Source organism: Bemisia tabaci, chromosome 1 (assembly GCF_918797505.1).
Source record: "Bemisia tabaci chromosome 1, PGI_BMITA_v3".
Taxonomy (NCBI): Eukaryota; Metazoa; Arthropoda; class Insecta; order Hemiptera; family Aleyrodidae; genus Bemisia; species Bemisia tabaci.
The window spans coordinates 73,393,659-73,410,519 of NC_092793.1; the positions used below are offsets into that span (position 1 = coordinate 73,393,659).

At 41.8% G+C, this 16,861-nt stretch overlaps 1 protein-coding gene across 1 annotated transcript in view; it reads left to right on the forward strand.

The window, feature by feature from the left end:
* Nucleotides 1-201: 201 nt before the first annotated feature.
* LOC109033114 (agrin) overlaps nt 202-16,861 on the forward strand; it is a 310,568-nt gene continuing 293,908 nt past the window's right edge. Inside the window, exons 1-2 of the mRNA XM_072296169.1 lie at nt 202-478; nt 2,619-3,008. Of these exons, the coding sequence (XP_072152270.1) occupies nt 202-478; nt 2,619-3,008 (667 nt within the window). The remainder of the gene's footprint in view (nt 479-2,618; nt 3,009-16,861) is intronic.

Below are 16,861 nucleotides of genomic sequence, written 5' to 3' on the forward strand. Positions count from 1 at the left end.
CATCTAAGTCATTCGTGACTGGCAAGTGACGTGGAACGTATTGACCGGAATTTAGAAGTCAAACTCGCTTCGGTCGAGAATGAGCTAATCGCGCCAAGGAAAGCTAGAAAACAAGTCGCTAGTGGTCTGCATCCGGTCGGTTTCGTCACGGGAATCTGAGAGCGGATTGCGGGACGGAACGACGGGGATGAACCGGGAGTGATGTCCGCCGGTTTCATCGACTCGCACACTAGCTACGCCTACGTCAATGACAGCTCGCAGCTCTACGGGAAGAAAAGCTACGGGAACGACCTCGACTACGGAACGGGAAATGGAAGCGACCGGTATCACGTGACGTTCAACAGCGGAACAGGGACGGGGACTGCGCGTCGGAAGCCGTCAGGCAAGTACACTGCCGTCGGTGATGGATATAGTTCCGGTGACGGGTACTACGGCTCTGTCTCTATGGCCCCCGATGAAGATCTCTACTCGAGGAAAGGTACGCTGGCACCGTTGTAGGACCGTTGCAAACTTTTGCCGAATTTTTCTCTCTGGAACAAAATGGGACAATTTGGTCGAGTTAAGCAGAAACAAAGTGGATTTTTAACGTTAGGGAAAACCTGGGAAAATTACATAATTTTGCCACGGAACTTTGACATTTTTTCCTCCAGGGAAAGAGTGCGGTTTAAAGATTATAACGAGAAACCGTCCAATATTGAAAATTCATGAGATGTCTTGTTCAAAATTCCTGAAATCTTAAGAAAAAAGGAACTTTTTAGAATCAAATAGATTTTTTTTTTTTTTTGGTAAAAGTTGTAGCGGGCCCAACATAAAGTCAAGATATACAAAAAAAGAAAAGAGATAGGCGTCCAGTTACAATCAAACCAAAAACTAATATAAATGAAACGAAAGCACTGAATTTGAAGAGTACAGTAAGATACCCAGGAGAAAGAGTCGGAAGAATCAGGTACTTGTCAAGTTTTCCAAATTCATCGTAATATCATCCGACCTTTAAAAAGACAATAAATGTCTGAATGATACGAGAAACACGATTTTGGAAAGACGTAAATTTTGCGCTAAGAAGTAATAGATACAAAAGGAGGAGGAAGAGTGAAAGGTGTGGGGAAGGTAGGAGTGGGTAGTAGAGCACTTAGAGTATTAACTGCACGTATCGAACTCACGAAATACGATTAAACTTGCCTTGCTTCAACTTGCGAACACCTGGGTCCCGTATGAAGCAGACTTTTCTATCATGACTGGGTGACTCTATTTCAATAGCCTTGTTTGTCACTTGAAAGCTTGTTTACTGCTAACAGGAAATAGGTAATTAAAGTTGGTTTTCACTTACAACTTACGATAGTTTAACTTCTCCATTTCTTGTTCCATATAGAGAGGCCCTTAAGTTGGGAGAAGAGACATCTCATTAGGTGAACTTGAATTCAAAAGGGACTTTTCAATAAGAAAATAAATTCAAATAAAAGCAACGTGTAAGCTTAATCTGTATCTCTCCTTTTGTATCTTCTTCAGCCTATCTGTTGACATTTTGCGAACGACCATGAATGCGGTCTTATAAATATGGTTGTAAGGGTTGATCCTTGAAAGAAACCTCTCCTCTGTAAATATACTCTTTCGAAGGGTCTTTAGGATGTATTATTCCCGACCGAAGGAAATATATTTTAGAGCCCCAGCACTGCTATCTCGACCTTTATTCAGGGTGTCTACAAGTCCGGAATTTCCGGAAAGTCCGGGAATAGTTTTGTTGAGGAGGTACTGAATTTTTTGGGAATGTACTGAAAAAGTACGGATTTTTGGCCAGTCTGTTTTAGTAGGCACCCTGTTATTGTAAAAGTTTCTTGCGGCAGTTCACGCTCAGATTCTCCTAATGCTAACAGATTATTGAAGAGAGAGATCGAGAGAGTACCTATGGGGACAGCACGGACACATCGAAATATGGAGCTCTTAGGGCCCGAAAGGGTTGCCAATTTTTTTACTCAAAAAACACAAGGCAAATGTCGCTGCCAATCTTTAGATTCCATTATCAAACTAAGATGTCCATGAATGTACATAAATGAATGTTTTTCCGCAAATATGATCAAATTTATGTAAAAACTAAGTCAAATACGTGCTTAACAAATGAAAGGTCGTAAAAACTCTAATAATAAATCACTCAGGATAATTTGAATCCATAGGCTGGCGGACTTTCTGGGCCCTACGAGCTCTATGATCCACCCTCAAAATTACTGACTTGACGGACTCTCCTCGTGGAGGTACTCTTCCGCTGATCTTTTTACTTGTCAGTGCGAGGTCTCTAAAATATCTAACCTCTGTCAGCGGGTTGATTATTGGAATTGATGGACAAAGCTATGGACAAACAAGACATGGGGGGTATGGAGTGATCCTATTGGTTGAAATGTGTGGTTTTTACGGACTAAGCGAGAAAATGATGGACTAACTGTCGGGTCTCTAGTGGGTTGCCGTTAGTTACTCTATTACCTACTGCCTTTGTCCATTGCAACCACCAGCTTCCACCAATAGGTTCCTTCCATACCCCTTTTGTCATCTTTGTCTACAGCTTTGTCTATCAATTTCAATAATCGGTCCTCTGGGACGATGTTATAAAGGGTAACTGTGGTTGTTAGGGACGGTGGGCCAGACGAACATCATGAGCTCGTACGGGGTCTACGGGGAGGAGACGGACGACGGCGACGAGGAGGGGTTCTCGAAGACCTCCAAGGAGACGGCCGTCTACTACCCGGAGCCGGTCCTCGTCGTCTCCAAGCAGAAGGACGGCTCCACGACGAGCGTCCTCCGCTCGGCCGCGGATCTGGAGGCCCGCGGCGGCGGTCGCGGAAGCGGCGCCGGGTGCTTCTGGTGCTCCTGCTCCGAGAAGCGGCCCAACCTGGACGTCGACGACCAGATGGCCTCCTTCGACACCTCCGGCTGGTGCAAACCGGCCGTCCTGCTCATCGTGCTAGTTCTCCTGCTCGTCCTATTCTTCGTCGTCTCCGGCATTCTTCTCTACTTCAATTGTAAGTATTCCTCTTCATAACCATGGAGCCGTCCGGAATGACGTCATGATTTCTTGCGAAAGGGTCCAGTGGCGTGGCGTGCTTTACGATTTATCGATTGATATGTCATTTAAACCTATGGGAAAAAATCGATAAACAGGGCGTTCGCAGCGAACACCTTAATAATCGATTCTTTACCACAGGTTTAAATGGCATAACAATCGATACATCGCAATTCACGCCACGCCACTTAAAGGGTCCTATGCTGCCGTGCTAAGGAAAAACACCGTATAAGCATTCGAATATTGACAAATTGCCTCTCAGGAAATATTTATTTTTGAAGAAGTTTGTGAATATTTATCCTTGAAATTTTCAGGCCCTTTGGATGAAATTATGAGCGAAACCCTCCGAAATACCTATTTGCAGAAAAATATTTACAAATTTTCCCAAAAATTCGTGATTAATCGAGGGAGATTTCGCATCTCATGAAGGCGCATACGGCGTGCTTTCTTAGCACGGCATTATGGTTCCCAATATGTACTTGAAGGGGGAAAGGGTGTCAAAAATCGAGAAAAAAAGAACTTGACGTCATTTATGGACGGTCTCTGTGTTGTTACTGTAGTTATTTGTTATTTGCTTAACTCTGCCAGTCCGAGTAGCGCTGTTGTCAAAAAGAAACATGCTTTCCTTGAGTTACGATTTTTTTAGGAGCGTTCCGCGCCGAAAGGAGGATTAGAACCCTTCCTAATAAATGAAGGAGTAGATTGAAAAGGGCTTGTGACGGCTCTGAAAGATTTTTTAATGATTCCAAGAATTGGGTCCTCAAATGCCAAAAAGGATCACTGCGATAGCCCTTTCGGCCAACGTTTAGGGAGCAAAAGTTCCCTAGCCACCCGGGCTATAATAGTCCGCTCCTGATCCCAAGCGCTTACTCGTGAGTATAGGTTCACTTTTCTTTCTCCTTTTTAAGGAAGAAGGAAGGATTATTTCAGCCTTTGTCGTAAGCTCGGTTACAAGCAAGCGCTCGCATTAAGTATGTACGAGCCTTTGTCAAGAACGCAATGCTACATGAATCAAAATTGTCACGTTCGTTTTTCTCGGTAGTAATTTTAGACCGCTAAACTAACAATAAAAAACACTCGGTCGACGAAAACAGTGGTTCACCCCTCGGCCTCGGCGCACACTGGATCAAGTCATGAGAGGGATCGGACATGGTGTAGAAATTTTAAAAGCTTACATCTTCGTTTATACAAAAATCAGAAGTTTAACAATTATTCCATTGGTTTTTTCATAGAATTTACTCAAAGAAGCCTCCCTTTTAATTTATAATGTAATGAAAATATACAAAAAAATTGCAAATTCAAGTCAAAAAGAGCCATGCACAAATTCGCCCGTTTTTGGGCCCTCGAAATTGGGGTCGGTGTGAGGTTTTTTTTCATCTATAGGGTGACCCTTTACACATAATAAAATTTCAGATTGAGTATACGCACCGTTTTTGAGATATGGGGGGGCAAAGTCCCCGATTTTTACTCATATTTGCAGGTATTTTATAGTCGAACTTCGGCTGCTACAAGGTACCGGATGTAGATATTGAAGCGCGGTTTGCGGTGATTTGTCAAGCTATTTCTGGATTATTTTTTCACATCTTTTACAAACCCGCAAATGGTTTTTCGGGGGGGGGGGGGGGGAGCTTTATTCATATTATCATGACCGTTCGTATACGTCTTACTGGCATTAATTGCTTCGTTCTCGACTCCTCTCCACGCCGTAATCATGATGGTATTTTCTGTTAGGAATCTTTCTTCTTCTTTATATTTGACCAATTCTAATGTTGTCTCCCCCTTTCTCCCTTTTTAAACCCCCCCCCCCCCCCAATTCTAAACACTCCCTCTCAAGTGTATATTCCTGTGCGGCAGATATGAAGGTGTTATTTGTGGGGAATTATTTTTCTGTCTTTATGGTTGATAAACTTTGACCCCACCTATTTCCTCCTTCCCCCCTTTACCCCTGTTTCACCCCCCCCCCAATTTCCACCGTACCTTACTCGAAGTTGTCTGCTCCCTCCGCAGCAGAAATGAGGATGTTTCCAGCGAAGAATTTTTTACTTTTTTAAACTCAATACAAGGGAGACACCCCCCACCCTTTTTTCTCTTTCCCATCCCCCCTCACTAGTTCATATTTCCTACCTTATTCCCTCTTTCCACTGCCCCCCCCCCTCTTTTCTCTTTTTTACATGCTTGAATACTTTTTTTTGTGAGAGTATAATAGTTATCGGATAGTGTAATAGTTACCGGAAACATCCTCATTTCTGCTGCAGAGGGAGCAGACAACTTCGAGTAAGGTACGGTGGAAATGGGGGGGGGGGTGAAACAGGGGTAAAGGGGGGAAGGAGGAAATAGGTGGGGTCAAAGTTTATCAACCATAAAGACAGAAAATAATTCCCCACAAATAACACCTTCATATCTGCCGCACAGGAATATACACTTGAGAGGGAGTGTTTAGAATTGGGGGGGGGGGGGGTTTAAAAAGGGAAGAAAGGGGGAGACAACATTAGAATTGGTCAAATATAAAGAAGAAGAAAGATTCCTAACAGAAAATACCATCATGATTACGGCGTGGAGAGGAGTCGAGAACGAAGCAATTAATGCCAGTAAGACGTATACGAACGGTCATGATAGTATGAATAAAGCTCCCCCCCCCCCCCCCCCGAAAAACCATTTGCGGGTTTGTAAAAGATGTGAAAAAATAATCCAGAAATAGCTTGACAAATCACCGCAAACCGCGCTTCAATATCTACATCCGGTACCTTGTAGCAGCCGAAGTTCGACTATAAAATACCTGCAAATATGAGTAAAAATCGGGGACTTTGCCCCCCCATATCTCAAAAACGGTGCGTATACTCAATCTGAAATTTTATTATGTGTAAAGGGTCACCCTATAGATGAAAAAATACCTCACACCGACCCCAATTTCGAGGGCCCGAAAACGGGCGAATTTTAGCCCTTTTTGTGCAAGGCTCTTTCATGTTAGACCTCTCGTAAAAGTTCACTCTACCGCGGGCTGATTGTTAAAATTGCTGGACAAAATGGTAGACAAAGAAGACAAGAGGGATATTGAGGGATCTTATTGTGGAAGCGGGTGGTTGCGATGGATAAAGGAGGAAAGCAATAGACTAACTAACGGCAACCCACGTGAGACCCTATACACGGAGAAAAATACTTCGTGCATGAGACCCGAAGTTGAGGTCATATGGATTTCTGAAGTTTTTGGATCACGCATCCGAAAACTTGAGGTCCAGCTGCCGAAGTTCGGGTCAGACATCTGAAGTACTTCGATGTATACCGAAGGGTTTAGGTCACACATCTGAAGTGCTTCGTATATACCGAGGTACTTCAGATGTGTGACCCGAACTTCGGCAGCTGGACCTCAAATTTTCGTATGCGTGATCCGAAAACTTCAGAGATCCATATGACCTCAACTTCGGGTCTCATGCACGAAGTATTTTTCTCCGTGTAGTTAGTCAGTCATTTCCTCTCTTTGTCTATAGGAACCACCCACTGCAATAAGATCGCTCCAGGCTCCATTCTCTCTATATATTCTTTGTCTATAAATTTCAAGAATCACCCGCTGTGCGGCGCACCCTTAAACGCAGCGACGCTGGGAATAAAACATGACTCGGCATCAAGAGGTAATCCGTGGCGGAGGGAGACGGAACTTTTTAAGACCTCGTCCTCGCACAGCTCCTGGCGATACGACGGTAATGACAGCCATAACAATATTTCCAGTCGTCCATAATTGATTCGTCCTTCCCAAGGATCGACCTCGAGGAGTCGCACGGTTTGTTTGAGTTGCTCCGGGGGGCGGCACCGGAGCCGCGGATCAGGCTAATAAGTTGTTTTTCGATGCTCCATGTTCCTATAGTTTAAAAATTTAGTCTTCGAGACAGTCTTACCGGCTCGAAGGCTTTCAGTGACGTCATTCGGTAGAGGTTAGCCCCCCCCCCCCCACCCTCCTTTGCGTTTCAGAAGGCCTAGATAAACTAGAAAAATTGATCGAATTGCGGAAAACTTGATTTTTTTCTTTGCGGAGGTATAATGTTAGGGGCCATGCCCGGTCCTTCCCCCTCCTGGTTTTTGGTGACATGACAATACTGAAGTTTGGTCGCTAGCTTGAGGGGTGTCTTCAAAAAGGGCCATTCAGAACTTCAGTAATCTCTGATTATTTCAACACATTTTTTTTTTAAAGGAAATAACTTTGTCTTCGATGTCAAGAAGAATTATTTGCTTGAAACATTTCATTTTGTTCAAATTAATTTTTCGTCACTCAAAATAACAAATTAATGTTTGAGGGAAATAATTGTTTTAAATTTGAATGATGTTTTTATTTATTTTAAAGAAGTATGATTTTCTTATCTATGACGTGTGATGAATGTGAACCTTGCGGAAAGCTATGTAGAAACCTTGAACAGCTTTTCTCGTTTGAGATATTTTTTTTACATCCGTGCCAAAGTATATACGAGGAAAAAGAAAGAAGAAATTCTTTCATTTTAAAAATGAGAATTCACAAAAATGCCACGTTGAACATGAACTGAGCTTGATCCTCGCAGTCCAAGTTTTTCCCTCCGTATACCTCCTATGCTGCCGTGCTAAGGAAAAACGCCGTATGAACATTCGAGAGTTGCCAAATTTCCTTCGATAAAATGCTTATTTTTTTAGGAAATTTATGAATATTTTTCCTTTAAATTTTCAGAACCTTTAGGTAAAATTAATTAAACTATCTGAAATTTGGGAGGAAAATATTCATAAATTAATCAGAAAATTTGCGTTTTATCATTGGAAATTTGGCAACGCGTGAAGGTTCATACGGCGTGTTTCCTTAGCACGGCAGTACGGTTGCTAATATTTTGCACGTTTGCCCAGGATTTAAAGCCCCATCGGAAGCGGCAACACTGCGTCTAAATACGTAATAATTAATAATCAGCGCAAGTCGCGGGCTATTTATTCTGTGTCATGTCGGTGGTAGCGGCTCGGGACACGAGACAACATGACCTTTAAAAAAGGAAGACTGCCGGCAAAGAAAAGGAGGGGAAACCAGGCAGGAAGCAGATCAATTTTCAACACGTACGCGTCGCCTCGTCGTTTACGCGCCTTTGCCAGTTGTTTTAAAATCGCCTGAAATTTATTCTAACGCTCACCATAAAGTCTCAAACCCATTCTTGTAAACCGGGGAAATGGAATTTGAAGTTGCGTTTTCCCTAATACCACAATGACGATTAAAATATGTTTTAAAATGTTTTACTGAAAACAGTAAAATGATTCTGAGATGTTCCTTTAAAACGGAGAAAAAGTTAGCACATCTCGTGAAAAACTTTGAAACGTTTAAGAACATCGGGCATGGTGACGTGTATGTGTTATTTTTTAGTAGGTTTAAAGCTATTTTTCAATTATTTTAATACACATTCTTAAAAAATTCCACAAAATAATTTTTGAAATGTTTACAGGAATAATCATTCCATCTTCCTTTCCTGTTTTAAAATTGTTGTCAAAAATGAGTTTCTTAAAATCATCTTTTAAAAAATCTCCTTTATTTATCCTCAAAACTAAGAATGCCATATTTTAACATTTAAAGTGATTCTCTGGAACCATAATCGCCAAAGTTGTTTTCTGCTTAAAAATATAGTTTGACTATTTCACTTGAAATTGTCTCCTCAAGATCAAAATATAACGTTTTGGAAGCAAACTTGTTTATTGGTAATGATGTATCTATGCTCGTTCCATGAACTCCTATTTCCCTTCAGAGGGGCTCACATGGTTCAACGTAGTGATCCAGGGAGGTTTTAAGTGGACTTTAACACAGCATCGTAAATAGGACGAATTTCAGAAAAGCTCTCTTAGAGCTGTCAGTTCCAAGTCTATATATTACTCTGAAACATCAATTTTTGCATGTGTGTAGCCGAAAACATCGCATCAATGCTACGGGGTCGGTTTATTTAAGCGAAATCGATTTTAACCAATAAAGAATTAAAATCAAAACGATTTTAGTCAAATTTTGTTCCAAATTTAGAATGTAGTGACGTAATGGCGGAATGTCCGCAATTTTTCACCATCTACATTCCAAAATTCGAAGCAATCTCTTTTTTTGCCGCCAATTTTTGAAACGTATCGATTCTTTAAAATCGATCTATCGTCGAAAATCGACATCTCCGGAGTGAAATTCAGCGCTATAATTTGCAGAAGAACACCGCAAGACAACGCTGCTAGTACGTGGCATAGCGATTGATATCGATCTCCTCCTCGCCAATACGAATCTAATTTGACGTCTGCTAATCCGATAACTCCTTCCCTCTATACTCGGCTTTTATTTCCTCTCATCTTATATATATATATTTTTCAGTGAAAGATGAGCGAAAGCCTTACTAATGCTCCCGGTTTTTTTTTATATTCCCCGGCCACATAGTTGCGATGATGGTTGCCTCTCCGATGGCTCGCTCGTGTTCTCTCATTCTTTGAATGTTTGTGAATGTTACGCTTTGGATTCAGTATACTACAGATCTCAAGTTAGATTATAAATTTTAAATTTGTGGATTTTCCTCTGGTTAATGCTTTAACCCATTGAAAAGGTGGGCAGAGGGTCTTACATGAAAGGAAGGAGTGTCAGCTCCCTTAAGAGCTTGAGAGGATACGGGACTGTGACGGTTAGTTGTCGAGGAGCGTTCCCTGTGATCTTACACAAGGCGGAGCGCCTTCAATTTTTGCGTATGTAACACGCACATCCGCAGAGTACGAATAGTCGCATGAAGGCGCCGTTCACATATTGAGCACGATCCCACACGGAAATTGCGAACTCACTTGCGTCTCTGCTACCGTTTATCATATGAAACGATATTAAAGGAGTATAAGTATACCTATGTGTAGTAGTATTAAACCCTATATAAATGTTCAACAGTAAAATTTTCATTGGATTATCCTGAAATTAAGGTTCGAAGATTTGGTCTTTTGAAAGTGCTGCTGCAACAATTGTTATGGAATGTTTTTACTGGAACGCAACGAAATGGAAGATTTTTTAATTTAAGGAAGTCAGTCAATTGGATCAAATTTTGACCAGTCACACTAAAATGAACCCTGCGTGTAATGTGTGCGGTTGGATTTAGAAATCTTTTTTTTAAAAAATACGTATTTTTAAGACTGGTAACTTACGTCAGTCAAAGGTGCGTGAAAAATTTAAGAAAAAATTATGAGGTTTTACATGAATGACCAACTGAAACAAGAAAAATTCAAGAACCAATCTGAGAGCTATGAAAAGCAAGAGTCAGTCAATACGGTGCAATTCCTCCACAAGGCGTGGACTCCATGCAGTAAATTAGAGAGAATTGAAGACAGAAATCGACCAAATAAACTGACCCTCCAAGAATACATATTCTCCCACTCCGTTGCGTCTCGGAAGAAAATATTTCATGACAATTGTTGCCGTAGCACTTTAAAAAGACCAAACCTTAATATTTAATTTTTAAAATAAAGCAATGAAAATTCCACTGTTGGACATCTAAAAGTTTCAATACTCCTGAAAGCATTACTCTTTTCGTGATTTTTCATAGGATAAACAGTTGAATATACGCAAACGCGTAAACGGATTCCATGCCAGTTCGTGCTGAGCACGCGACCGGCGCCAGGCGCCTTAATACGACTATTCGTGTTTTGCGGTTGTGCGTGTTACATACGCAAAAATTGAAGGCGCTCCGCCTTTTCTAAGGTCACAGGCAGACGCTTCGCTGTGCAGAATGCAGCTCTTGTGTATGAATCTTCTTCCTTGCGAGGATTAGAATACTATGAGAAAGAAGGGTTTACAAGGGATTTTACTTACAGCTGAAAATTCTAGAAAATATCAAGAGATAATCCAATACTTTATAGAATATGGTTACCCACATGTCGACGGCGAAACTCCCAAACGACGCATCTCCTTTGCAGCGTCTTAAAATCTCCGCTCCTGTTTTATTTCTTTAGAGGGGAAGGAATCAACATAATTCTTTGAAGTTTTCACAGAATTTTTCTCCCACGCGGAGAAGAAAAATCAAGACAGCATTTAGGAATTGTCGTTGAGTAGTTTTCCAATGAGAAAATAAAGGCTAACGGGAAATCTGAAACGTCGGAAATCGAGGTACGGTTTGGAAGTTTTACCGTTGATACTCATGTAATTTTGTGTTTAAAAAAAATCAGGAAACAATCTTTGAATAATGGGATTGCATTTTGCAAAAAGGAACCAAGAGCATTCCAATGTTGCTAAGATCGTGCAACGTTTTTTATCTTCCAAGTATAAGCTCATCATCTAAACACGTTTTATCTTTACTCCCAATAAACAATAAAGTCAAGACGAAAATTACCTTTGTAAATGTAATTTTCTCCATAATTTCATTAATTTTATAGTAAAGAATGCAAGTAGCACAGCCCTAGCAACATTGAAATGGCCTTGGTTCCTCTTTGCAAAATGCTACCCTATGGACATATGCCGAGGCATTTGACAAAGTGCTCGATCGACTATTACCTTGCGACTGGAGCATGACAGGACAGGAACCGAGCTTTTTTTCCGGCACAAGAACACCACATAATCGTGCAATCGGAGCCGAGAGGAAAGGGAAGCTTTCAAGAAGAACACGGGTGAAAGTTCCCTCTCGAGTCGGAAAGTTCATCACGCGACAGGGTCCGAGCGGGGAGGTGGGAGGGGGGCGCGAATCGGGGAACAAATAAAAAGGCCGTCACGGCCGGGGAACAAATAAAAAACCCCGCCCGGCGGGGGAGGGGCCCCGGCTGCGACGCGACGCCTCGTAAAATTAATATTGAATGAGCTTGAAAATGGATTGATAGCCTTGTTAAGTAATTTAGACGTTCAAGGAGCACTTGATGCACTTTCGTGAAAATGCCCCTCCCCGCCCCTCCGCCCCCTCGGTAATGCGCCCCTCCCGCAACTCCTTCGATTGGCTTAACTCCATTGTGTCGTGCCTTCGCTTCGTCCCCATTTATTGCCTTGCCACCGCACGATGGAATGCCTTTGTTTGAATGTGAATTGGCTTCCCAAATTAGCTGTGTCTCTGCCTACTTTTTCTCTGCGCGGGTGACACGTCGGCCTCACAACCTCCGCGTGACCTCGATGGAAATAAATGTAGAGAGGTTTAGGGCTGTAATAAGGAAAAACGCCGTATGAGTCTTCAGGCGTTGCCAAATTTTCTCTGATAAAACACGAATTTCCTGGTAAACTTATGAATATTTTCCCCCCGATTTTTCAGATAATACTGTTTGGAATACCACCTAATGTTCCTGTAAATTTCAAGGAAAAACATTCATAACTCTCCTCAAAAATAAACATCTTATCGAAGGAAATTTGGCAACTATCGAATGTTTATACTGCATTCTTCCTTAGCATGGCAGTTTAGGGCCGTATTCACATTCACAGTGGCAGCTCAGGCAGCTCCTTTCCCTGAGAGGCCGAATATGGTTTAAATTGGATTAGATTTTGCAGTTAGGAACCAATATTTCTGGCTTATCCATAAAAACATCTTTCTACATACAGGGAAACCAATGGCGTAAAGGATGTTTCCAAAATGAGCCAGAGATAGTGGTTCCAAATTGCAAAATGTGGTCCAATTGTGGTGAAGAGAGGTTTAGGTACCTCTCACATCGCATCATAAAAAGCACGATTCCGACGAGTTTTGACTTCGAGTAAAATTTTCCGCAATAACCTCGACAATAGGTCCTTGTAACTATCATAAGCTATAAACAGTTGATACCTTCAAGATTTTCTCACACTCATTTCTAAACGAAACCCTGTTCTACAACATGCAGGACTTAATCTGTTCCGTCCTTCATTTCACATTTTACCGTATACCGCATTCATTTAAATACGTTAAAAAGTGGATGTATGAGCTAGTTTGTTTAGATAGAACATTATAACACATAAAAGTCAAACAAGTTGACCAATTGCATTGGCGCCGCGGAGTTCTAGCTTCGCCTGGCGGAATAAAAGACTTTCGCACACTTTTTTGTGTACTATTGAACTGAGCAACAACATCAACAAAAAAAGTCCAAACCAGGCAACTATGCAAATTAGCAAAATAAGGGAGGGTGGGACACAGCAGTTTTGTCTGAATCGATTATGTTGGCTCGTCTCCTTTCGTGAAGAGCCCTTTTGGAGGTATTTCTGGTGCATTTGGATTCTTCCTCGTAACAACGTGGATATTCACCAGAAATGCGCGAAATAAGAAAAAAAGGAAAGGAAGCAATATAGAATGGAAAAAAACACCTCTGCACTTAACCCTCTCAACGCGGTTCCCAAGTGGGTATTGTCGGGAACTGTTCTCATTTTCTGCGATTGGATTTTCGCAAACAAAAACGATCGAGGCATATTCACTCGAGAATTGGAAGAAAAATGGGAGTCGAAAGTTGCTTCTGACAGATTAAAATTTTGCTGGAGCATCGGTGTAAACATTTCTTTAAAATACTTTGAAATCCAGGAGTTTAAATTTATCTGAATGTGTATCTCAACATCCGAGTACCTTTGAATGCAAGTAATAACATATTTTACTATAATGTCAGTATCACGCCTGGCTCAACTTTAGAGTTTCCTTCTGGGTTAGATAGTCACGTTTTTAGACCAATAGCTCAACTGTTGTCAATGCCGTTCAAAACTATTTTAGGGCTAAGAGGTAATTATCGAATTTCCGCCTGTGCAACTCAGTTTTCGCGTAATATTTTGAAGAAAAAGCCTGTACTGGGAATGGCTTAGTTCGATCAAAAGTCTGTAAGTTTTCCCGTGAAAATTAAAAATCCCATAGTATATCTCCATTAAGTCTCAAAATTCCCCCAAACATCCAAAATTTTCTCGCACGTTTTACAGTCCTACCAAAGATTCCCCACGTCTCCAGATAATACGTGCATATTTTTTAACAATCCGTAAAAGATTCAAACATCACCCCTCAAAAATCCCCGAATCTCTCATGCATTACCTAGAAGCTGCTTTCACAGCGCTTGCAGACGCCTCGTGACACCGAGCCGCCAAAGCTCCCTATCCTCCCACTGCCCTTCAGGGAGTCGGCACTCCCTCATTCCTCGCAAAATCCCCTGTCCCCATCCTTTTACTGAGCGTCCACTTCTTCTCCTCCCGGGAGGAACCCAATCAAGCATTATCTTTGGCATATTCTTGCGTTATCATGTCAACACGCCCATACCAGTTTTTCGGTCATGAAGTCAAGTTCATTGTGTCATTGGAATCTCTTGAAGTCCCAAAATATCTGAAAACAGGGGTTTGGATAGTCCCCAGCCCAGCTTCTCCAAAATTTAATTGACCTTTTCTCATCTTTGACTGAAATCCTGAAATCATCCATGATCAAATCCTTCCGAGTCCTCTCTTATGCCATCTAAAAAAAAAACCTAAAAACGACCTCCCCCCCCCCCAAAAAAAAAAAACAGAGTAGTCAGGTCTAAATTTTCCTCGGCCTTTTCTGGATTGAATCAGAGGCTTTCCCAGGGGAAAGTTTTGAGCGACGTCTCGAGAATAATCGGGCGACGGTGAGGTGCGATGCATCATCGGTGGTGGACGGGGTCCCCCGAGGGAGTGGGGGGGGGGGGGGGTTGGGGGTCGTTATAGGAATCCACGCGCGAGAAGTGAGCAGTCGGGCAGGGCGAGAAAGGCGTAATAAAGCGCGGTACACGAGTGGTGAGCCGGGCGGAGTGTGAAGTGAGCGGCTCGCGGGTCGAGGCCCGGAAAAAAGGGAATAAATTTAACCCCGCGCCGGGGCCGGGGCCGGGGCCGGGCGCCGCGCCGAAACATGAGTGATACGGGGCTCTCCACGGATCCGCCTCCCGTGTGTTGCGGTCACTCGTCGCCTTCCGCCGCGCCGCCTCCACGCTGTTGTCAAGCGTTACCGCGAGGAGGTCCCTCCATGGGTATTCGAATCCAATACAAGGACCGCGCTAACCCTCTATGGTATGAATTAATTTTGGATCTCAATCAATGAATTAAGAATTAAATTCGGAAAATGACTCACGAATTAAATTCGGGGGGACACTAATTTTTGTTGTAGCTTGCATAAAAAGAGAGAGTACGAAAGTTTTTTTTCCTAAATTTTACATTTTTGGGAGTAGGTAATTCAAAACAGAAAAAAACAAATGAAAATTTGCAAAATCATACCACAGAGGGAAGATTAAATTCATTAAAACCCTAAAAATACGTTGTTACGAATTCGTAACGCTATGCCATAAAGGTTTAAGCAGTAAGGAACCAAGCCGCATCACCTGCTCCCAAATTTGATCGAATCGTGTTGTGCGAAAACCGCCACCGTCCACTTTTCAGTCTTGAGTTTTTTTGGGTTCATAACACTTTTCGGAGTTAAATGCAACCATGAAAGTAGTTTTCATACTTGATACAGGGTCATCTTCATCCCAAATCAAGTATTGGCACTACTTTCATGATTGTATCAACTTTTGAAAAGTATAATCAACGTTAAAAAACTGAATACTGAAAAGATGGGCACTATCGGTTTTCGCAGGATTTGATTCAAGTGGGCACTTCAATTTTTCACAGAAAACGATTGTGCGGATGTTTGTACTTTGAGTCACTTTTCTGTATGGTACGGAACAAATTCATTTAATGATCAAAGGAATCCACGCAAACGTTCCCTTGTTAAAAAGTGAATTTCCTTATTAAATTTGGCAATGACTGATGAGGCTTGGTTCCTGTCTGCCAAAGGCGGTCCATATTTGTTAAGGTGATTCGATGGACGCCGAATGTTGTGTCAGAACTGCATGCGATATATCGCATCAATTGGTTCCATTTTTTCAGCTACTCGTCATTTTTCTCGAATTTGGAGCAGCTGACCCATTGCAAAATCCCTTTGTGTCGCGGTGTGAGGGAAAATGAATGTTTATATGGTGTTATCGGTCAGTTAAATGACTTAAAAAAGAACAAATTATAAAAAAAACATAAATAAATAAAAACGTACTTCAATAAATTATTAAAAAAATCTCAGATAAGTAAAGTCCGTCCAAACTTTCAAATTTTATGAGATTTATTTTAGGTTTGTTTTCAACAGCGCGATACGCGCACTGGCGCCTACGAACCTAAGAGGGATACTCACGCATTGCGCAATGCGTAAAGTATCCCTGCTAGGTTTGTAGGCGCCAGTGCGCGTATCGCGCCGGCAGCAGTCACGCCGCGGCCGCTCCGCTCTATGTTTGGCTCTAATACTTAAGATAATTCAACGGACGCCATTTTTTGTGTCAGAGTGACGTGCGATATATCACATTGATTCGTTCCATAATTTCAGCTACTTGTCATTTTTTTTTTTTTTTTCGAATTTTGAGATCGCAATTCTGTTGTCAGGAGACTTAAGCACTCACTTACCAATTTTAACAAAGAAATTCAACGTTATAAAGACATGGTTTTTTTTGGAGAGAAGACATCGCATCCGATACTGATATCGAAACTGCACTCGAATGCGATATTTTCTCTCTAAAAAAACCACGCCTTTATAACGTTGAATTTCTTTGTTAAAATTGGTAAGTGAGTGCTTTAGCCTCCTGACAACAGAATTGCGATCTCAAAATTGGAGGAAAATGACGAGTAGCTGAAAAATGGAACCAATCGATGCGATATATCGCACGTCATTCTGACACAAAATATGGCGTCCATCGAATCACCTTAATAGCTTAATGCAAAGATGGATGCAGGCTGGATCGAAACGGAAATGACGTATTGATGAAATATTAGTCTCCGAGAAATTATGCATGGAAGGTGTAAAATGTATGAAAACTGTGAAACGTTTATTTTAAGATTAGAGCATGCGACCCATACCCAAAAACGTGAAACTGAGGAAAATTGTTGTAAAT